Below are 23,671 nucleotides of genomic sequence, written 5' to 3'. Positions count from 1 at the left end.
GGCAAATGACTTACTATTTTTTAAAGTCTCACCTGAGGATATGTTTATTGATTTGAGAGAAAGACAGGAAGAGAGAGAGAGACAGACAGTCATCAGTGTAAGAGAGAAACATTGATTGGTTGCCTCCCGAATGCACCCTGACCAGGAATCAAACCTGCAACCCTTTGGTGCAGGGGACAACACTGTAACCAAGTCACTGGCCAGGGCAACCTGTGATTTACTTTTAACCAACAAAATATGGCAAAGGTGATGGGATGTCAGTCCCATAATTACCTGAGATCTACTCTCCAAGACAGAAAACATACCAACTGATGGAAGGAGACTTGACTTGGGGTGGTGAACACACAATATAATATACTGTTGTGGAATTGTATACCTGATGTGTTGTGGAATTGTATACCTGATACCTGTATTTTATTAACCAACATCACCCCAATAAATTCAATAAATGCAAAGAAAGAAAACATCCCGGTGCTTGGCATATCCCCCAGATCTCTGAGTGGCTGGGTCCCTATTATCTTTTAGGGCTCAGCTCTAATGTCACCTCTTCAGAGGGACTCTCCTTGACCCTCCCATCCAAATTGGTCCTCTCCCGGTTACTCTCGTCATCCAGTTTTATTATCTCCATTGCATTTATCATCCTCCTAAAATGACGTAAATTATTCAGTTTTTTTGTTCTGCCCTGAAACCCCCCACCTTTAAATATAATCTCCATAAGGGCAGGGCTGTGTTTTATTCAAGACTGTATCTCCTGTGTGTAGTATAGTGTCTGTCAGACACTAAGTGTTCAATTTGTATTTTTTCTGAACAAACAAATGTGATGCAGAACAATAAAAAACAGAAACCAGAGCTGCTGGAGTTGGAGCTGGAGTGAGGGGACTGGGGTCCCTGAGGCCCTGGCAGTTTCATATACCCCCCTCCACCGTCACTTGTGCAACACTTGCATGAGATTTGGGGCCACACAAACAGTTCAAACACCCTTCCCCAATCATATTAATAAATGCTTAAATCCAAACCACTGCTGATTGCAAGATACTCCATTATTTTACATTCCACCAAGAAAGGGGAAAAAACCACTGCCAATCAAACTGTGACAGCTCATCAATTAAACACATCCTGATTTCCCTCGTTAAAAGGAGATGCTCAGCCCTGGCCAGTTAGCGCACCGGCCCTCGAACCAGAGAGTCCGGGGTTCGGTTCCTGCTAAGGGCACGTGCCTCGGTTGCAGTTTGTCCCCGGTCCCGGTTGGGTTTGTGTGGGTGGCAACCATTCGATGTGTCTCTCTCACATCAATGTTTCTCTCTCTCTTTCTCCCTCTCTCCCTCCCGCTCTATCTGAAGATAAATGCAAAAATGTCCCTGGGTGAGGATAAAAAAAAATTAAAAAATAAAAGGGGATGCTCAGCTTTCCCATCACAGCTCAACTATCCCTTCCTGATCACCCCTGCTGGCCAACCTAGGTCATTTTTCCTTTCTATATTCTCCTAGCACTCTCATTTCTCCAAAACATGCATTGTGATTTTAATTAATTGTGTAATTGTTTCTTTAAAATCTGCCCTCCACACTAGAATAAAAGTTTAAGAAAGGTAGAGATAATATTAGCATTGTAGACCCTGAGAAGGCATATACCTTCCAAAAGGACTTCTTGTCATTAATTGGGCTCAAATTCATAACCAGGGCCTAGCAGCCACTGCTGATACCACATTTCAGGGAAAAGTCACAGACTGAGCTGCCAGCCTCCTGCACTGTGTTCCTGCTGCCTGAGCCCACTTATAAATGAGTTCCTGGCATCATTTTTCCACCACTGGGCTTAGACCCGCTCCATCCAATCAGAACTGTGCAGTGATATCCTCATTTGCAGCCATACCGACCAATCAGAGTGACTCTGTAACAACCAAACAGAACAGTGCTATTTGGACCAATCAGGACTGTGTGATTTGGATTCCTTGTTTGCATAAAATTGGAACCTGGATAGAGACTTTATAAAATGCAGCTTCCCCTTTGTCTCCTTAGAGTACACATTCAGTTTCCCCGGGGAAGCTGCATTTCTTGGGTTTGCAAATTGTTGACCTGAATAAAGTTTCTCCTTTTATCACACTACAGATGGGACTCCTGTTCACAATGGATCAGTGGCAGCAGACTTTTGTTGGCTGCATATTTACTGTTATCTAACAGTGTACTGGTAAACGAGCTGGGGACGGGGTGGGGGAGGGGTGGGGGAGAGTAGCATTTGCCAATTTCCCTGGTGGAAATAATCAAACCACAGCTGATGTCCAGCTATAGATCAATAATTTAACAACCAGTTCGCAACATTCTTGAATATTTAACAATTAGTTCTGTAAGCTGGGACTATCATGCTGCTGAACACAGTTGACCCAGGACCAAAAACACTCTCCTCACATAATAGAAGCTCAATGAATAATTGGTTAATGAACGAATACATCGCGTTGAATCATGTGAATATGCAGCAAGTATTTCAAAGTTAACACATCTACATACAACTCGTTCCTCTATACCTGTACCTTCCCCAGTTGTCACCCACTTAGTGGCATTGTCATCCATCAGTCGCTCCGGACAGAAACCTAGCAGGCATGTGGATTTCTCTCTTCCTCACCTCTCCCGATTACCCTATACACCCAGTGTGTCCATGAGTCTTGTCAGTTCTACCCTCAATGTATATTTCAAATCCATCCCTTTTTCACTATCCCCATGGCCACCATCATCTCTGGGCGATTGCCACAGCTTACTTCTTGATCTCCCTGTCTTCACTATTGCCCTCAAAACCTACTCTCCACCTAGAAACCATGGTGCCCCATTAAACATAAATCAGGTCATGTGGTCCCCCTGCTGGGGCCCTCCAGTGCCTGCCTTTTTATTGCCTTGGGTTGTCCACGATGGGAACCACACCCAGTTCTCCAGCCTCCTCTCCTGCACTTTCCCCAGCATCTTTTATTTCCAGCAATGCTGGCATTACCTCAGTTCTTCAAACACACCAATCTTCTCCCTGCCTCAGGGCCTTTGACCTTGCTCTTTCCTCAGCCTAGAATACCAATCTCCAAATCAGGACATAACAGCTGCTTCCGATTGTGTGTCTGGACTACAACTCCCAGCATGCCCCACACCTGCATGCACTTCCACTTCCAATAAGGTAGCTGGCCCAGAGATAGGAGTGTCCCAGCCAATGTGGGGGAGTGTGTCTGTAGTTAAGTGTGTCACTGTCCCCATTGCCTTAAATTTCAAGGGTGCCTGTGGGGTTGTATTTGTGAATGAAGTGTGTGTGTGTGTGTGTGTGTGTGTGTGTGTGTGTGTGTGGTGGGGAGATAGAAGTTACACTCTAGTGAGGGAAATAGTCAAGGAGCAGCAATGATGTGTCACGAAGTAGCTCACTGGTTGAGGCTTGACCCATGCACCAAGAGGTCACTGATTCAATTCCTGGTCAGGGCACATGCCCAGGTTATGGGCCCAATCCCCAGTGAGGAGCATGCAGGAGGCGGCCAGTCGATGTTCTCTCTCATCAGTGTTTCTCTCTCTCTCTCTCTCCCTTTCCCTCTCCCTTCCTCTGTCTTCAGAATCAATTAAAAAAAATTTTTTTTTAATATGTCAGTCACTGATTACTGCCCTGAAGAAAATACTGGAGGGCAGTAGGACAGTGACTTAGGGACCAAGGGCCACTTGAGTTTGAGTGGTTAGAAATGTCTTCTTGAGGATGGGACATATAGTCTCAGCCCTGAAGAATGAGAATAACCTGAAGGGAGGGTGTTCCAGGAAGAGGGAAGAGGATGTTACAAAGGCCCCATGGCAGGAACAAGCTTTGGTGGAGGAACAGCAGGGTGGTGTGTCTGAACCAGGTCAGTGAGGTGTTGAGCAGACAAAGACCACTTTTGGCTTCTAGGCCATGGTGAGGAGTTTGGGTGCCAACTGGAAGGTTTGAGGCAGGGCAGGGACAGGTCTGGGTTACATTTTTAAGTAATCACTCTATTGAGAACAGGTATCAGACCCTAGCATCACACAGCCAGCTGTCTCAATGATTCTGTGCTCTCTTGTGTGTGTTTTCAGTATATAATGTCATGCAACCCCTCTAGGTGCCTCAGTGACCTTTGGTATTTTCATGTTTTTCTGCCTCAGAGCAGAAACGGTTACTGTCCTAAGTCCTTTCACCCTATTAAGTGTATCAGTTAGTTATTGCTGCATAACAAAACACCCCAAAACAACAGATCTTTGGTATTTCTCACAAGCCTGAAGTAGGTTAAGATGCTCTCTTCTGGGCTGAGATTACCTGGGGAAGCTCTTTTCCATGTGTCTCTCATCTTCCTCCTGGGACCTCCCACATTCTTCTCATGCCTATCACAGATACATAAGAAAAGTGGAAACGCACTCACCTCCTGAGGACTAGACTTGAAACACACATTTTTCAGTTCCACCTAGTTCTTAGCCAATACAAGTTAGGTGACCATACCCAAAGTCAAGAAGTGGGGACATGCACAGCCTGTGTGGCTCAGTTAGTTGAGCATCTTCCCAAGCACCAAGAGGTCACTGGTTCTATTCCTGGTCAGAGCACATACCTGGATCGCGGGCCCAATCCCCAGTAGGAAATGTGTAGGAGGCCACCAATTGATGTTTCTCTCTCATCAATGTTTCTGTATCCCTCTCCCTCTCTCTAAAATCAGTAAAAATAAAACAAAACAAAACAACAAAAAACCGCACATATTTTTTAAATTAAAAATAAAAAGTGAAGAGGCACACCATACCTGGGGTGAGAAGTCACTGCAGAGATACATGGCCAAGGGTATGGCCATAGGGACAATGAAGAATTGAGGGCCTGGGCCTGGCCAGGTGGCTCAGTTGATTGGAGCAAGTCCCATAACCCCCAAAAGATGGGTTTGACACCGGTGGGGATGTGTACAGGAGGCAACCAATGTTTCTCTCTTACATCAATGTTTTTCTCTCCCCCCCTTCTTCTCTAAAACCAATTTTAAAATATCCTCAGGTAAGGATTTTAAGATAAATAAAATAAAATTAGCTCTCCCACAGTTCCTTCCTCTCCCTGACCCAGTTTTTTTTTTTTCCCCTCTTTGTTGCATGTACTACCTCGTTTTGCTTACTGACTATTCCTTTTTTTTTTTTTTTCTTTTGTTAATCCTCACCTGAAGATATTTTTTTCCACTGATTTTCAGAGAGAGTGAAAGGCATGGGGGCGAGGGAGAGAAAGAGAGAGAGAGAAACATCGATGTGAGAGAAGACACATTGACTGGCTGCCTCCTGCACATGCCCGACCAGGGCTAAGGATCGAACCTGCAACCTAGGTATGTGCCCTTGACCAGAAATCGAACCCATGACCCTTGGGTGCACAGACCAATGCTCTCACCACTGAGCCACGCTGGCAAGGGCTTCCTTTTTCTTTATTGCACACTAAAGTTTGAGCACTGGTTTCAGGGAAGGGTTGAAAACTCAGATGCTTGTGAGGGAAATGCACTTTGGGCAAATGTGTGCCTGCCTTTAGGTCAAGCACACCTCTCCAATTCTGCCACAGACCCTGTTCACACATTTGCCCAAAGTGCCTGGTTCCTGTAGGCACCTGAGCCTTCAACATTAACATGAAACCAGTATTTATGAAACTTGAGCTTTCAACATAATCCCCTGGAGGGCTTGTTAAAACAGAGGATGGTGGGCCCCACTTCTGGTATTTGATTAAGTAGGTCTGGGGTAGAGCCTCAGAATATGCATTTCTTTAACAGTTTCCCAGTGTATCAGTTTCCTGTTGCTGCTTTAACAAAATACCACAATCACTTTTCAAAAGGACTTGTTCCTTTTCAAAAGAAAAGTTGACCTTCTCCCTTCCATGCTTCATTCTAAATTTTTTTAGATTATCCTCACTCAAGGATATTTTTTCCATTGATTTTTTAGAGAGTGGAAGGGAAGGAGAAGGAGAGAGGGAGAAAGAAACAGTGGAAGATAGGAAGGGAGGGAGAGAGAAACATCAATTGGTTGCCTCCCACACATGCCCCAACCAGGGTTAGAGTCTGTAGACCTGGAAAAGCAAACAGACAATTGAGCTATGCAGAAACTGAAACCTTGTCAAGAAAATAATTGAAAGAAAATGCCAAACAAACAGAAAAAATGTATGGACAAAAAGAAGACAAGAAATCAATCTTTATTATATAAAGAGAGTGTTCAAAGTGATAGGAAGAGAAAATATAACTGTTTAACAAGCTTAGGGGGAAATGTTCAACTTCCTTAACAATCAAATATAAATAATTAGTGAAATTCCCTTTCCCTTGTTCAGTTAGCAAAGGTGACCAATGCTTTTACTACACCATGCAGAAAGGATATGTACAACTCCCACCGCCACGTATTCCAACAGTGCAAACTGGTGTAATGTTTTCCAAGGGGCTTGGATGTACATCTCCAGAACCTCAAAACAATTATACCCCTTCTGACCCAGAAATGTCCCCTTTGGCTAGATCTAACTTAAGGAAATAATCCTAAGTTTGGAAAACTATTTAAGCACCAAAATGTTCATTTAGTATCATTTATAGTTAGGAAAAAATGAGAACTACCTTAAACACTGAGAGAGAGCACCACACATACAAAGCTCTGGGTATTCTTTGCATCTGTTAATGAGGCATGGTAACTGCAGACAAGGGGGTGATAGAGCAGTGTGTCAGCTGGAAAAATAAGATACAGTATCATTGCACACTGAAGGACCATGGCTACATGAAAACTAAACACCTCTAAATAGGTACTCTTTTACATGAGTAAAAGGGTGAAAAGGCAAAGGTCCCATGAAAACTGGACCTTTTCCCACTACTCTCTGGTAATTATTTTTAAATGATAAAAAAACCAAACCAAAATGTTAATGGTGTTTGTGCTGTTTGGGGATGGTAGCTGCAGAGAGGGGAAGAGATCTTCTGCCTTTCAGTAAAATAAAAATTGTCTTCAATGAATCAAGTATTACTTTAAACTGAAAAATAAATCGTAATCCTTCAGAAATACATACTTTTAAAAGACGAAATTGAGTTCATGCTAATCAGTAAGAACAAGCACAAAAGCACATAGCTAAGTAGGCAAAGGGCCTAGATTACATCCATTAAAAGCATGTGGGGACCCTGGCCGGTTTTGCTCAGTGGTTAGGGCATCAGCCTGCGGACCAGAGAGTCCCGGATTTGGTTCCCACTAAAGGCATGTACCTTGGTTGCAGTTTGTCCCCGTCCCTGGTTGGGATTGTGTGGGTGGCAACCAGTCGATGAGTCTCTCTCACATGGATATTTCTCTCTCTTCCTCCCCCTCTCCCTCCCACTCTATCTGAAGATAAATGCAAAAATGTCCTCAGGTGAGGATAAAAAATAAAAAAAGCACGTGGGGGAATAATACATTAGTAAGCAAAGAATCACTTTTTTCGGCTCTACAAATAGTCAAACTTTTTCATTGGTTTAAGTGATCAATGTCCAAATGTGGGTAAAGTTGCCCAAATTTTTATTTATACCACGTGTGGTGAAGGCCTTTGTTTGCTCAGCTTGTCTCGTCAGCCTGGAGCGCTGTGTTGAGAAAGATTCTTCAGGTGCAGTGAACTCTCAGAGGGTCACTGATCAGCAACCCATCACTGACAGGAGGGAGGGCGGCTGGATCTGGATTCAAACACGCCAACTGCAAATAAACCATCTTGGTGATGATCAGGGAAGTCTGATTACGGTATGGGTAAAAACCTTTAAGATGATTTAACAATTTTCTTCCCCTGGCTGGCATGGCTTAGTGGTTAGTGTTGGCCCTTGCACCAAAGGGTCGTGAGTTCAATTTCCGGTCAAAGGTACATACCTGGGTTGCAGGTTTGATCCCTGATTGGTCAGGGTCGCACGGGAGGCAGCCAATCTATGTCTCTCTCGTACTGATGTTTCTCTCTCTTGCTGTCTTTCCTCCTTTCCCCATCCCTTCCATTCTCTCTAAAAATAAATGGAAAAAATATCCTCAGGTTAGAATTAACAACAACAAAAAATGTTTTTTTCACACAGCCGGTGTGGCTCAGTGAACTGAGCACTGTCCCATGGACTGAGAGGTCCTGGTTTGATACCCAGTCAGGGCACATGCCTGGGTTGCTGGCTTGATCCCTGGTGGGGGACATGCAGGAGGCAGCCGATCGATGTATCTTTCTCACATCAATGTTTCTATCTCTCTCTTCCTTCCTCTCTCTCTCTAAAAAATAAATAAAAACATATTTTTAAAAATTGTTTTTTCTTTTTAAGTAGATGTACTTAGAGATAAGGCCATTGAAAGCAAATGTAGCCAGGTAGAATGTAGATTTAGCAAAATTGGTGAAGGGAGAAATGAAATGACAGAGATTAATAAAGGCCTTAGTAAACCTGGACCCTGTGGAAAGAAGTAGATTTCACAAGACAGTGATGAGGTAGAAACCATCCTAAGGGCAAGAAGAGGGGTTTTGTTTTTATCATTCATCTGGCTGGGAGTTTTTTTGTTTTTGTTTTTGTTAATCCTCACCCAAGGATATTTTTTCATTGATATTGCAGATAGAGTAGAAGGAAGGAGAGAGAGAAGAAAGAAGGAGAAAAAGAGAGAGAGACATCGATGTGAAAGACACACATCAATTGGTTGATTGGGGCTCAGGATGAACCTGCAACCCAGGCACATGCCCTTGAACAGGAATCAAACCCATGACCCTTTGTTTAGAGGGCTGACGCTCCAACTGCTGAACCAAACCAGCCAGGGCTGGGAGGTTCTGACAAGTCATGTTTGTTCTTAACTTCATGACTTTGGAGCCACCCAGCATAGATCAATTTCAAAAATGGCTGGGGGAGGAAAAGCAGGGCAGTGAATAACAATAGCAACAATCCACCCTCCCAGGCAAGGAATCAGGTCAGAGACTCTAGGTCCAAGTGGTTACCATGTGTCTTTGTATCTGACCACCATGCAAGTCAATGATGAAAAGCTTTCGACATTACAGCAACATGCTATGAAAGATTTTTAGTGCAACTGAGGGCTCCTACCTTTAAAGGGTGAAGTATGCCCAGTACAGGATTTAGATTTTAGGTGAGTTTGGTCATACCGATGATTCCATAGCCCCCAAAATATAAAATATTGCTTTTAAATGGGAATTTTAAAAAGAAGGGGAAAGGAAAGTAAGAAACCCCGACCCCTCATAAAAATAACTACAGACAACTACCAAAAAAAAAAAAAAAAGTGATCAGTAACAGCTTCACAATCTACAATAAAATGTTTAGCAAAAATATACTTCCCTGAATTAGTGTCTCAAAAAGTCACTGTCTAGTTCTAAATCATGAGATAAATGGCTATCAGCACTTCACCCTAAGAAACCTTTTAGACCTGGATACTGTAAGTGCCCTCATCTGATTCGATGTGAAAAAATGCTGGGACTACTGATGAGGAACATGCTGTAGTCAGTATAGTACCGTACCTTTTCTTCAGAGAGGATATGGCAAGAATAAAAAAAAAAAAAAAAAAAAAACCTGACTTGAGCATCAAGATATAAAGTAAATATCTCATAGAAGCTCAAAACAAACAAACACCTGGATTCAGGTTCCTGTTCCATCACTTACAATCTAGGTCAAATTAATTTATAACTTGGGCATTTCAAGTTTGCTTCATCTGTAAAATGGAATAAATATCCTCACTAGGGACATTGCAACATTCCTTAAAAGATCAAATAAAATAATACATATGGCAGTGTTTTTTATATGATGACATACTGTGTAAATATGTTACCAATTGCATCAGCATTGTGGATGAATCATGCAGGTACACCTCCAAAATCTTTTTACCATGCCCTGTGCTGATACATCCACGGTGAAAATGTTGTATGTAAATGATTCTATAAAAACTCAGGCAATAGACTGCCTGTCTAGGGCCCAACTGCTGGTCACAAGTTTTTGTGTTTTTTTTGTCAGGATGTCAAATTCAAGGTTCTCTGTTCTATGAATACCTCCAAAGAAGGGTGAACTCTATTAGCTTCTTCCCTGTACAACACAAATATACTTTGTGAGATTTTTGGCCTGTGTGACTACTGATGCGTGTGTTGAACTGCCTTTTGCAAAAAGATTGCTGTACATTCTTGCAACCGTTCTGTCTTTTGACCACACAATGATGAATTTTCAAGTTGTTCAGAAAGTATGAGGGCTGGTGGAAGGTGTTATCACGTTCAGAGCACTCAGAGGGTCTCTCAGGATGGAGCCAGAGATGTTGGGAATGTTCTCTGAAGGTTTTTCAACAGCAATTGCACTCACTGGGTTTCTCTTGAGAATGGAGTTGATAGTGCTGAGTGAGTTGTGAGGGTCGGCTGAAACATTTCCCACACAGCTGGCACTGGAAAGGCCTGTCCTGAGCATGGATCCGATAGTGTGAAATGAGATGCGAACTCTGACGGAAGGCCCTGCTACAGTCGCAGCACTGAAGGGCTCTCTGTCCAACAGAGTCATGCTTCTGCTGATAGCGAATTAAGTATGTCTTGGTGCGGGGCAACACAGGTGGAAGGGCTTTTGCTGCCTCGTGGGCTTGGAGATGCTGAAAAAGATGCACGTCCTGGATAAAAGCTCTGCCACACTGGACACATTCGTAGTAGTCCTCCTGACTGTGGATTCTCACATGGACACTTGGACACTGGGTCGAAGACTTTCCAGACGACTCATCACCAGAATGAGTCCCCTGATGTCCAGTGAGGCATGGCATGAGACAGAGGGCTTCTCCATACTGTTTACCTTTAAAGGGTTTCTTCCTAGTATGGATCTGCTCATGTCTCTTACGGGCCTCTTGGGTGCTAAAGGTTTTTGTGCAAAATTCACATCTGTTGATTCTGGTCTCTTGAAGGAAAGGCTTGCTGACCACTGGCTGAGGACTGGTGCAAATCCCAGGAGCAGCACATTCCTGGGGATCTACTCCTAAAGGACCCTCTGATTGTTTGGGAAGAATTGAACTTCTCTCCAATTCATCATTGTTGAGGCTTCTTTCCTGAGTGAAGGTCTTAGGCTCATTCGTTGTTACAGGACTCGGAGGTTTCTCCTCGATGACCTGATATGAATCCAGCGGATCATTTGGAGAAGGCTCACCCATGTGTTCTACATGCCAGAAGTTACCTACTTCCAAATCCTCCATTCCTGCCCCCAGGGATGATTGCTCTAAAGGCAGGATTTTCTCTGGAGTGAGATCTTTGGTTTCAGGTCCTTTTTTCCAATCTAAAAGAAATGTAGAAGTTCCTCTACTCTTTTTACTCACAGAGACACATCATCATAGCAGAAACAGAAGAAAGGGACCAAAAATAACAGAACAGATCATGTGGATATTGGGAGGGATGGAGATGTTTTGCTAAAAGCTTGGGTTTCCTTTTGAGGAAGTAAGAAGTTGGTCAAAAGTTTGTGCTTTATAAAGGCAACTCCCTGGTGGGAAAGAAACTGAAGCCAAGAAAATCAAGTATTAAGACTGTAGCTTAGAAGAGACAATAATGAGTACAGTGTGATCACGTCTCAGCAGACACTCAAAATGTATGAGCAGAGAGCAGATGAAACAGCAGAGCAAGAAAACAGAGTAGGAGGTCATCAGGAGAAGAGGGTAACTAGATGCGATTTTTGGAAATGGTCTTTGAAGTCCTTACTGACTCATGTTTCCTCCTGCTGCTGTATGATCAATGTCTCAGCATGTTCTGCCAGGTCCCCCTTCAGAGAATACTACAATCCTGAGCACTGGACGACCACCGCTCCAGCCTCCACCAGCTTTGGCCTGCCAGATTCCAGCAGCCTCCGTACTGGTTTCTCCACTGGTCTTTCTAAAGCCCATTTCCATAGAGCAGCCAGAAGAATCTTTCTAGGACAAAGCTGCCCAACAGAATGCCCTGTGATGATGTAAATGGTCTATATTTTTGCTGTCCAATACAGTAGCTACCGGCCACGTGTAGCTAATGAGCTCTTGTGGCTGCTGTAACTAAATGATAAATGTTATGTAATTCTGCTTAGTGTAAATTTAAGTAGCTACCTGTGGCTAGCGGCTGCCACACTAGACATTACAGTTCTAAGATGTCAATAATATGTCCTCATTCCCTGGCCTGAAACCTTTGAATACCTTTTTCACATCTAACTTGGAACGAAATCCACATTCCTTAATACATCCTGAGGTGGGCTGGCCCGCATCTATCTCTGTGACCTCATCTCCTATCCCCTCCACTTCACAGGGACCATATCACTCTTCTTCCTGTTTCTGGAACACTCAAGCTCATTCCAACCTCAGAGCCTCTGTGTTTGCTATTCCCCCTGCCTGCAACATTATTCCTCAAATTACTACCTGGTTCCCCTTCCTCTCATTCAAATGTTCCTCAGTGAGTTCTTTCCTGACACTGCTATCTTAAGTAGCCTCCCATGTCACTCTGGCTGCTTTACACTCATCTTCCATGATTTGTCTATTTATCTATCACCTACCAACCCCACTAAAATCACCAGCACCATGGACGGGATTTGGTCTGTCTTGTCTGTTACTGTATTTAGAGAACCTAGGACAGTGCCCGGCCTACCACAGAAGCTCAATAAGTATCTGTGGAATGAGTGAAACAATCAAAGAATGAATGAGCAAATTAAAGTAAAGACGAGAAGACAATAAAGGGAACAGAAGGCATGTAGAGGAGTCCCCTGGGTCATCTCTGAATTTTGGGGGGGGCACCCACTTCTCTGCCCACACAGGAAAAGGCAGGAGGGTTGCGTGAATTAGCACCACACTGAGCACAGCTACAGGTTCAGGAATGGGATGTGACCCAAAATGGAACACTGAAAAATAAGGAGGATGTGTCAACAGCTTCTAGGAAGAAAGTTTCCCTGCTATTAAGAATGCTTCCTGGACATACCTGCGCTCTCTCACACTCTCTTTGGACAGGAACAAAAAAGGGACATCTAGGATTTGTTAGGAGAGTGAAATGAGAAAATGAAACTATGTCTGATAATACCACTCACAGAGCCAAAGATATGAAACTATGTCTGGTAACACTACAGAGCCCCTAAATCCAACTATCCTTGAAGCCCAGTGATCAGTACTGAAGCTAATAATTACGCCAGTTTGGGTGTGGTTTTTCCGTGAACAGCAACTGAAGGACAACCATGATCCTGGGCACACCCACGATGACCCAATTCACAGGAGAGGACTTCATAAAGATGGAAAACATTCTCACACTATAGCCATAGAGTTTGGAGAAGGCAAAGTCTAAAAAGTTCTTCTGCTTGAACCATAAAATGATGTCAGTAGGGGCCTTTTGAGGAAGTTGTACAGTGAGTGAGAGGGAGATAGAGCGCCATGGCAGAGGTAGGGGACGGAAACCAGGTTGTGGGGTTAAGGAGGAAAGGGAGAGGGAGCCTCTGAGTGTCAACAAGTCTGAGGAGCTGGCATGAGAGAAAGCAGGAGCCAGCTAGAAAGAAATGTGGGATCGACCATGGTTTCCTGCTCATCTCAGTGAAAGAGGAAAGGCCTATGATTTCTAGCTGCCAAGAGAAAAGGCATGGATGAATGGAGGCTTTGGGGCACTAGAGAAAAGGAAAACTGACCTCCCTAGAGCTGGGCAGGAGCGGGGCTCGTACTGTAGGAAGAGATGAGCTTCAGAGATGAGATGAAAGGAAGTACTGAACACACAAGAGGTAGTGCCTCCTCTTGAGCCCAAGGTGAGAGCACCCACCAGCCTTCTCCCGGATCTGAGTAGGCTTTGAAGAATGCTCCCTGACGAATAGCTCCCAGCCCCACACCAGACTGACTATGGGTGGTGGTGTCCCACGATTTCAATCTCCACAGGCTTATCCCACCCTGCTCACCTTGACCTGTCTTTGTAGTGCTGTCTTCCTCCATAGCACGTGACTCTTCCAGCTGTGAGATCATATCGGGTTTAGAGAACTGGTGCCCTGTTGAAGAAAAAGACTCCTGACTTGGAGATTGTGCCCTGAACCCACAGCACCTCCTAGCCTGGGTTCCAAAGGCTCTGTGATAACAAGGAAGATGCAAATTCACACAGATGAAGAATGAAGCCTGTTTCTAAAAAGTTTGCCCCCAGGAGACCTTTGGGAATATCTGGAGACATTTTTGTTGTCACAACTTCAGGGGAAGGAAGGGGTGCTACTGGTGTCTAGTAGGTAGAGGCCAGGCATGCTGCTTGACGTCCTGCAGTACACAGGATGCCCCACAACACAGAGTGACCTGGCTCAATTGGCAACAGTACCACAGTTAACAAACTGCTATAAAGTAAAAACCAAAAAGGGGGCTTGAGGGCAGTGTGCCGGGCTCCCTACTCAGCACAAGGATCTGATGCTGGAGCTCTCAAAAGGGAACAACAGCCCTGGCCAGTTTGGCTCAGCGGTTAGAGCGTCGGCCTGCGGTCCGGAGAGACCCGGGTTCGGTTCCCGCTAAGGGCACGTACTTCGGTTGCAGTTTGTCCCCGGCCCTGGTTGGTCGTGCGGGTGGCAGCCACTCGATGTGTCCCTTCACGTCGATGTTTCTCTCTCTCTCTCCTTCCTCTCTCTCCCTCCCACTCTATCTGTACAAAAAATGGAAAAATATCCTCGGGTGAGGATAAAAAAATATATAAAAAATAAAAGGGAACAACATAGGGTTCTTTTCCTCCTGTGATAACTTTCATTCTCTTGGTCTTAAAATGCTTCTTCCTACCCAGCCCCCCACTAAAATCTGTTTCCCAAACTTCCATCATTTGCATTACCACCTGCTATGGTACGAATGTTGGTATCTGCCCCAAAATTCCTATGTTGAAATCCTAATCCCCAATGTGGTGGCATTAGGAGATGGAGCCTGTGGGAGGTCCTAATGTTATGAGGGTTATGACCTTCACGAATGAGATCAGTGCTCTTATAAAAGAGGCTTCAGAGACTCCCTAGCCCCTTCCACCATGTGAGGACACAATGAGAAGTCTGTGACCTGGAAGACAGCCCTTACCAACTGTGCTGGCACCCTGATCTTGACCTTCCAGCCTCCAGAAGTGTGAGAAATAAATTTCTGTTGTTTAGAAGTCACTCAGTCTGTGGCATTCTGTTATTACAGGCCAAATGAACTAAGACACCACCATATTATTTACTTATTTATTGTCTGTCTCGCCCCACTAGATTATAACACCCATAACCCCACTACCTATACCAATGTACCTGGCACATTGTGAGTCACTGACGAATGAATGACCCTCACATTTTAGCCCTATCTATGTGCCATTTAGAGTAGTATTTAGTATTTAATATTTTTCTTTAAATCATCTCTTTTAACTTAAATACACTTAATTTCAATGGAAACTTTACATAGACCTTATAAATGGAAACCACTATCATTTGCAAAAACAAACAAAAACTGAAGTTAGCCCTGGCCGGTTTGGCTCAGCGGTTAGAGCGTCGGCCTGCGGTCCGGAGAGACCCGGGTTCGGTTCCCGCTGAGGGCACGTACCTCGGTTGCAGTTTGTCCCCGGCCCTGGTTGTGTTGTGTGGGTGGTAACCACTCGATGTGTCGCTTTCACATCGATGTTTCTCTCTCTCTCTCTCCCTCCCACTCTATCTGAACAAAATATCGAAAAATGTCCTCGGGGTGAGGATAAAAAAAAACAAAACAAAAACTGAAGTTAACATAACAATAGATAAAACAGAAAGTAAGATTACTGAGTTCTATCTAGCTTTGGTCACCTAAGACTCAGGGCTCAATGTCTGTGCTCTCTGCTAAAACGGAAGATAAACAAGATGCAGAGACCAAACTAACACTCTTCCTGATGTAATCAGAAGACTTGAAAGACTATTAGAAGAGGAGTCTCTTTCTCACCAGCTGACTGAAGGATTGTTCCTTGCTGTCCATGTACCACTTAAAATAACCTTCAACAGAATCCCCTACACTCATTCCACACTCAGGAAGACGATGTCCTGGACAATGTGTAGGATCTCTATTAACCCCAAGCTGTCAGTGATACCAGAAGCCAGAAATGGCTCCAAGTCACTGCATAAGGGCTGCAAAGACAACACTGATTTATTCCGCCTATTTTAAGTCATAAATGTGGTAACTGAGAGAAGAGTTATGGCGGAAAGGCACTCCACTGTGCCTTCTTTGTGACCAATAATTGTCGTGGTTCAAATTACACACCCTGGCCCTGGCCCTGGCCAGTGTGGTTCAGCGGTTAGAGTGTTGGCCAGTGGACCAAAGGGTCTTGGGACCCTAGTCAAGGGACATACGTAGGTTGCAGGTTCGATCCCCGACCGTGGTCAGAGTCATGCAGGAGGCAACCAATCAATGTGTCTCTCTCACATCCATGTTTCTCTTTCTCTCCCTCCCTCCCTTCCACTCTATGTAAAAATTAGTGGAAAAATATCCTTGGGTGAGGATCAACAATAATAACAACAACAAAACAAATTACACACTCTGGTGCCAGTTTTGAGATAAGGCACTTCTATCTCCCACCTAGGTCTTTGGCCTCACAAGGATAAGAGCACCAGTCTACTGTCAGCGAAGTGGTGTCTGGATTTGATTATGTTTTTCAGGAGACCTTAGGCGCCCCCCAAAAAGCCAATGAAAAGAGGATCCAGGCACTGGCAACAAAAATATTTAGCTTACGGAGAGTGGCAAACCACCTCAACTCTAGATGTAAAAAGAGACTGGCGGGAGAGGGTGCAGGTTGAAGAGGGCACAGAGGGGATAACTGGTGATGGAAAAAATAAACTAAAATAAATAAATTTAATAAATTAAAAAAATATATATTATTATAGTGAGAAAAAAAAAGTTTTCCCCCTGGGGCTCAGCTACAGGTCACAGATAATCTGGGAATAAAGGTGTAAAAGGATAAAAACTAATAAAATAAAATAAAATAAATCATGCTAAAAGCATTAAAAAGGAAAAAGAAAAGAGACTGGCAACCTCTGACTTAAACTTCGAGGCCAGAAGCCTTTGGAGTTCCTGGAATTTTCGGCAATTCCTTCACTTATTCAAAAAACATCACTGTGGCCCTGGCTGGTTTGGCTCAGCGGTTGGAGCGTCGGCCTGCAGTCCAGAGAGACCTAGGTCCGGTTCCTGCTAAGGGCATGTACCTCGGTTGCAGTTTGTCCCTGGCCCTGGTTGGGTCGTGTGGGTGGCAGCCACTAGATGTGTCCCTTTCACATCGATGTTTCTCTCACTCTCTCTCTCTCCCTCCCACTCTATCTGAACAAAAAAATGGAAAAAAATGTCCTCGGGTAAGGATAAAACAAACAAACAAACAAAACATCACTGTGAGCCTCCTATTGTGTGGAGACCACATAGCAGAGTTTAAGGGAGCACATTCTGGAGTCAAATCCCAGCTCTCCCACTTTGCAGCTGTGTGGCTTTACACAAGTAATTTAACTTTTCCATGATTCAGTCTCCTCATCTGTAAAATGGCAATAATGAAAATAATAACAACAGGTACACTTCCCCCTCACAGGACTCGTATAAGGGTTAAAGGAGTTAAGACACATAAAGTTCTTAGACTAATGCCTGACACATATTAACGGCTCAAAAAATGTTAGCTATATTATGAGTAACCGTGAATTTGATATTAAAATATTGTCTCTGATCTGGGTTGACACTCATTGGCCTAGTGAACCACTGTGACTCATGGGAGGACAGAAAAGAGTTGAGAGCCCTGGCCAGTGTTTCTCAGTGATTAGAGCACTGGCCTACACATTGAAGGGTTGCAAGTTCGATTCCCAGTCAAGGGTGTACCTGGGTTGCAGGTTCTATCCCGGCCCCAGCTGGGCACGAGTCGAAGGCAACCAATCGATGTGTCTCCCTCACACTGACGTTCCTCTCTCTCTCTTTTCCCCTCCCTCCCTTCCACTCTACCTAAAATTCAATGGAAAAAAAATATCTCCAGGTGAAGAATAACAAAAAAAGGAAGAGTTGAGAACCACTGCCCTAGCAGGCAGAAATAAATTGCCACAGAGAAGGCAGACTTACCTAAGGAGACCAGGTTCTTGTAATTCTCCAGCATCACCTCCTGGTGGAGGTTCCTCTGAGCAGCACTCAGGGAGGTTAATTCCTCCGGGCTGAAGTCCACAAACACATCCTGGAAAGTCACCAACTCCTAAAACAACAGATGCTCAAAATCCAAAAATGATTCCAAGGTTGGGGGAAGGAGCCTGACGAGAGCCAACTGAACATGAAGCTGACATTCAGAGCAGCAGAAAGCTTCTAATCCAAGTGTTCTAATCGGAGGTTACAGGGACCTGGCAATGTACCGCTCTCTTCTAGTCTGAAAGAAGGGAGAGCATTTCTGAGACAGTCCCTGCTGCTAGTTACTACAAATTTGGGTTGAAGGAATACCTCAGCCTCAGGAATCAGAGAGAGCTAGGTTGAAATCCTGGTTCTGATTCTTTCTTATAAGCTTTGTGAGTGGGTTAGGTTAAGCCTCAGTGACTCATCCATAAAATACAAAAAACTCAGGCCCCAACTGGATAGCTCAGTAGGTTAGAGTATTGTTGTGATACGCCAAGGCTGCAGATTTGATCCCCAGTCAGGGCACATACAAGAATCATCCAATGGCCTGGCCAGTGTGGCTCACTGGTTGAGCGTCGACCCATGCACCAAGAGGTCACCAGTTCGATTCCTGGTCAGGGCACATGCCCAGGTTGTGGGCCAGATCCCCAGGGGGGGCCTGTAGGAGGCAGCCAACTGATGTTCTCTCTCATCGATGTTTCTATCTCTCTCCCCCTCTTCCTTCCTCTCTCTAAAATTAATAAAGAAAAAAAAAAGAATCAACCAATGGCCCTGGCTGGTTTGGCTCAGCAGTTAGAGCGTCAGTCCACGGACCAAAGAGTTGTGAGTTCGATTCTGGTTAAGGGCATGTGCCTTGGTTGTGGTTCAGTCCCCAGCTCTGGTCTAGGTTGTGTGGGAGGCAGCCAATTGATGTGTCTCTCTCACATTGATATTTCTCTTTCTATCCCTCTCACTCTGTCTGAAAAAATGAAAATAGAAAAGTATCCTCGGGTGAGTATTAAAAACAAAAGAATCAACCAATGAATGCATCACTAAGTGGAACAACAAAAATAAACATTTCTTTCTCTCTCTCTGTAAAACTAATCAATCAATAAAGAAATTTAGCCCTGGCCGGTTTGGCTCAGCGATTAGAGTGTTGACTTGCAGTCCCAAGAGAACCAGGTTCAGTTCCCGCTACAGGCATGTACCTCGGTTGCAGTTTGTCCCTAGCCCTGGTTGGGTTGTGCAGGTGGCAACCACTCGATGTGTCCCTTTCATGTCGATGTTTCTCTCTCTCTCTCTTTCTCTTTCTCTCTCTTCCTCTCTCTCCCTCCCACTCTATCTGAACAAAAAAATGGAAAAATGTCCTCGGGTGAGGATTAAAATAAATAAATAAATAAATAAAAACCACAAAGAGCTCATAAATATGAAGAGATATTCAATCTTATTAATAAACAAGGAAATGCAAATAAAAATGACAAAGTACCAATTTATACCCATTCAACTGATAAAAAATTAAGAAGTATGACAATACCAAATGTTATCTAGAATGTGGACCTCTCAGAACTTCTTATAAGATGGTAAAGGAAATGTAAATTGGTAAACCACTTTGGACCCAGAAATTCCTAGGTATATTTGCTAATGTGTACTCAGAGACAGATATATGTTTATAACACTGCTATTTGTAACATCCAAAACCTGGAAATGACCCAAAGGTCCATTTATAGTAGAAAATATAAATATATTTTGGTATAGTCATCAATAGAATAATATTCCAGCAATACTGCAGTTCCACACAACAATCTGGGTAACCTAAGGTGGAATTTAAAAGTCAGATATTAGAAGACTACATAAGACTATAGTACCCAATTCATTATTATTCACCATTTGTGTTTTCAGGGAAACATTACAAAAATCCATCAATATCTGATTTAAACTAATATTTAGAGGTGATGCACTGGCCGCCCATCTCCTATAAAGGGGTTTATTTGGCTCACATGGGTTTTTTAATCTTTTTAAAAAATTCATTATTAGCTACCAACACAAAAAAAATTTATAGATTTCATATTAATTGAAGTTTTGGCTTCTCTTTTTAAAAAATCAGAAGACCTGAGCACACCTCCTCACATGGCAACATCAGCTGCAGCTCAGAGCTGCCCTTAGGTGGGGCAGGCACTCCCCAGTTTGTAACCCACCCACTTATAAACCCCTCCTTACATTACCTCAGCAGTTCCTGTGGGCATCTCCACTTGGAATCCTTGAGATGGACTCTGTAGGAACAGAGGGCTACTTTCAGGAACATAACTTCTAGAACAGAATTTCTCTATCTTTTTTTCCTTATTTCCCCACCAAGGAGCCTTCTTAGACAATTTTTTTGCTAATGGCCAACTCCCCCTCCCCCATGAATTATTTCTGGTTCTGAAGAAAGAGCAATGTGTTAATTTCATTAACTGTCTTTGAAATTTCAAAATGTCATTGAACAAGAACAAGAACATTAAGGAGTGCACTTTTGCCCTGGCCAATTTGGCTCAGTGGTTGAGCGTCGGCCCGCAAACCAATGAGTCGTGGGTTCAATTTCAGCCAAGGGCACGTACCTCGGTTGCAGTTGTCCCCAGCCCTGGTTGGGGTCATGCGGGAGGCCACCAGTCGATGTATCCCTCTCATGTCGATGTTTCTCTCTCTCTTCCCCTTTTTCCCTCTATCTCCTTCCCACTCTATCTGCAGATAAATAGAAAAAACAATATATGCTCAGGTGAGGATTTAAAAAAAAAGGAGTGCATTTCTGAAAAATAAAAAACCCCACAACAGTATCATATCCCTGTAGTAGTTGCCAATTGTTTCATATCTAAAAAGGAGCATAATTATAGTGAAAATCACGAGGGTTGATTTGAATAGGCCAACACTACAGATAAAATAAAATACTAAAGTAACAAAATATAATAATTCAAGAGGTAGAAAGAGGCCCTGGATGGATAGCTCAGTTGGTTAGAGCATCATCCTGATACTCCAAGGTTGTGGGTTTGATTTCCGGTCAGGGCACATACAAGAATCAACCAATAAATGCATAAATTAGTGGAATAGCAAATCAATGTTTCTCTCCCTCTCTCCTTCTCTAAAATCAATCAATAAATTAATATTTTAAAAAGAGGTAGAAAGAGAAAAAATGTTAAATATACAATAGTCTGTGGGATAGTGATAAGTACAACAGAGAAAAATAAAGCGGCAAAGGGGGATACAAGAGTCAGAAGAAAATTTTACATAGGGTCACCAGGGAAAGGCACAATTATGTGATATTTACATGAAAACTTGAAGAAAATGAGGAGGTGGTTCAATTAGATGGGGAAGGCTCAGAAATCAGGAAGGTGAGATCCCTGTACAGAAGAATCAAGTCAGAAGAAAGCCTGACTCACCTGGGATCCAGCAGAGGGCAAACTGTCAAATGTGTCTGGTTCTTCCTTTTGGTGTTCTTTGATGTTCCTCTCTTCTGCAAGGATAGAGTCCTGAGCAGGGGAACCTAGAAGGGAGAAAGGAATGACCATGGAATTGAGTCCAGTCTGACAGCACCCACAGAGAGAAGGGCCTGCTACTCCCAGAGCACCCTATCATGCCACAGGTGGTTAGTAGCAGGCCTGGACTTCCTATGGTAAGAGAAAGACCATAGGAATTTCTCAGCTCAATATAGCAAGTTCTTAAAAAGCTCCCCAGTCACTTCCTAGCTCTAAACCCTTCCATCGCTCCCCACTGCCTTCCAACTAAAGTTGAAAGTTCCCTCTATATCAGTGGTTCCCAGTTTCACTATACATTTCAGAGTCACCAGGGAACCTGTTTCTTAACTGTAAAATGTAAATACTTATACTTCTAAAGACTTTTATAAGGATTAAACATTACATACACAAAGCACACAGTAGGCATGAAAAACAGTGGCAGCTCTTATTATTAAGCTTTCCCAACATCTTTTTAATTCACTGATTTAGAAGACAGCCACCACCGTCCTGACAGAAACCTGAACCTTGAAGGCCTTCTTGCCTGCATTGTCATTCCAAACTGCACCTTGCATTAATCTGCTGTTTCTTTCTCATATTCTAGGGAGCTCTCTTTCCTTTTCCTGGAATTTCAGCTCCATCAATAGCTCTGTACCTTTGGCCAAGTTTTTAATTTCTGAGACAATATTCCCTACATCCTCCAGAGGCAGTGTAACACTGGGATTAAAAATACAAAGGAGCCTGTGGGAATCCTGACAGCTTAACTAAACTTGGGGCCATGGGCAAGTTACTTAACTTCTTTGTGCTTCTGCCTCCTTGTCTATAGAACAAGAGTAATACTTATATCAAGAAATATTAAGGGAAGCAAATAAATTACTATATATAAACACCTAGAATATAATTACTTGAAGTGCTCAACATGTTCATTATCAGTATCTTCAAAATTCTTTTAAGGAATGCAAGTGCACAGAACTGGATTATTCATAATCCTTTATTTCATGATATGACATCAACATTGAGCATGACTCTCGTGTTTATTTTAAATTTATTCATTTATATTTTTAACTATAAGGCCTATGAATTCACTATCCAACCCCAAAACGAGAACATTCCCAATCAACTTATATCTACCTATGTACTTTTTCCTGTCCACACCCCAGCCTTCTCTCCAGAGACAGCTATGGTCTTGAATATTTATTGTTCCCCTGCCCCCCGACTCTCAATTTTATTCAAAGGACTCTGAGAAGTAAATGACATTCTTTTCTGATTATTGAAATGTTCTTCACTCCAATCTAGCAATTTGAGTTTCCAAGAGACCAGTCAAATTTTAGCAGAGATTAAACTTCTAGGCCTTGTGTTTCCCACATTTTATATCCTATTTTGTGGGGGCTGGGTGTGTTATTTTGTTCGTAGTGATACTCAAGTTTAGGTTGGATAAGAAATGTGGGGAAAGGAGGACAAAGCTGGAGAGAGGGATACTCTCAGATAAATAATAAATATTAAAAGCAAAATCCAAACCCAAAAATTTCTTCCATGTCGCACGAGGCAGAATAGACAGGATTATAAAATTCATCCTTTCAAATTCATTCAACACGTTTTTATTTAGCTCCCATTACATGTCAGGCATACAGATGTTCAATAAATGGAAATGGCTAGTTGCCTCCTTCCTCTCACCTGGCTCCCTACATGCTTGGATCAAGTTTGCCACCAGGGTTCCTGCCTCCTTGCTGTTCTTGGGTCGTTTTGATCTCACCCATGTCTGAACCTCCTCTGGCAGGGTGTTCAGAAACTGCTCCAGCACCAGTAGCTCCATCATCTGCTCCTTGGTGTGGGTCTCTGGCTGAAGCCACTGACAACAGAGCTCCTGGATTTGGCTGACAGCTTGGTAAGGCCCGGTCACTGACAGACACTGAAAATGCCTAAACTTTTCATGAGAAATTTTCAGAATCCCTGGGTTTCTTACAGAAATGGATTCTGGGTCATGCATACAAAAGAGCTGAGGATTCCTCAAGTTATCCAAAATGTTTGCCATGTGTGGCATCTTTACAGCTTGGTCTTTTGCAGGATGGAGATACTTGAAAAGGCAGGCTGCTCCAGAGCACACTTGTGGAAGAGTTGTATCAGAGGAAGAAAGGATACAAAAACCTCAGGACCTGCAGAAATTACATAGAGACACTTATAAATGGCCTGCATAGTTCTGACTGGACAGTGAGGTAGAGGTGATCTGAGGCAAAGAGAGTTAGC

At 43.3% G+C, this 23,671-nt stretch overlaps 1 protein-coding gene across 1 annotated transcript; it reads right to left on the bottom strand.

The window, feature by feature from the left end:
- Positions 1–10,229: 10,229 nt before the first annotated feature.
- On the bottom strand, positions 10,230–23,468 carry ZIM2 (zinc finger imprinted 2). The gene is made up of 6 exons (XM_036274913.1): positions 23,102–23,468; positions 21,356–21,459; positions 20,168–20,215; positions 17,928–18,054; positions 13,799–13,885; positions 10,230–11,194 (listed from the first exon to the last, which is right to left on the bottom strand). The coding sequence occupies exons 1-6, from the start codon at positions 23,466–23,468 to the stop codon at positions 10,230–10,232; spliced, it is 1,698 nt and encodes a 565-aa protein (XP_036130806.1).
- Positions 23,469–23,671: the final 203 nt, after the last annotated feature.

This window comes from Molossus molossus, unplaced genomic scaffold, assembly GCF_014108415.1.
Source record: "Molossus molossus isolate mMolMol1 unplaced genomic scaffold, mMolMol1.p scaffold_m16_p_21, whole genome shotgun sequence".
Classification (NCBI taxonomy): Eukaryota; Metazoa; Chordata; class Mammalia; order Chiroptera; family Molossidae; genus Molossus; species Molossus molossus.
This window is presented reverse-complemented; position numbering and strand designations above follow the sequence as displayed.

Bases quoted from the DNA above. Each gene is read 5' to 3' on its own strand.
- ZIM2 (XM_036274913.1), bottom strand. From the start codon at position 23,468: ATGCCACACATGGCAAACATTTTGGATAACTTGAGGAATCCTCAGCTC. The intron at 21,460-23,101 runs GTGAGAGGAAGG...TCTCCCTTCTAG, and splicing joins CCAAGCATGTAGGGAGCCAG to GTTCCCCTGCTCAGGACTCT. The intron at 13,886-17,927 runs GTAAGTCTGCCT...TTTCTTCAACAG, and splicing joins CAAGAACCTGGTCTCCTTAG to GGCACCAGTTCTCTAAACCC.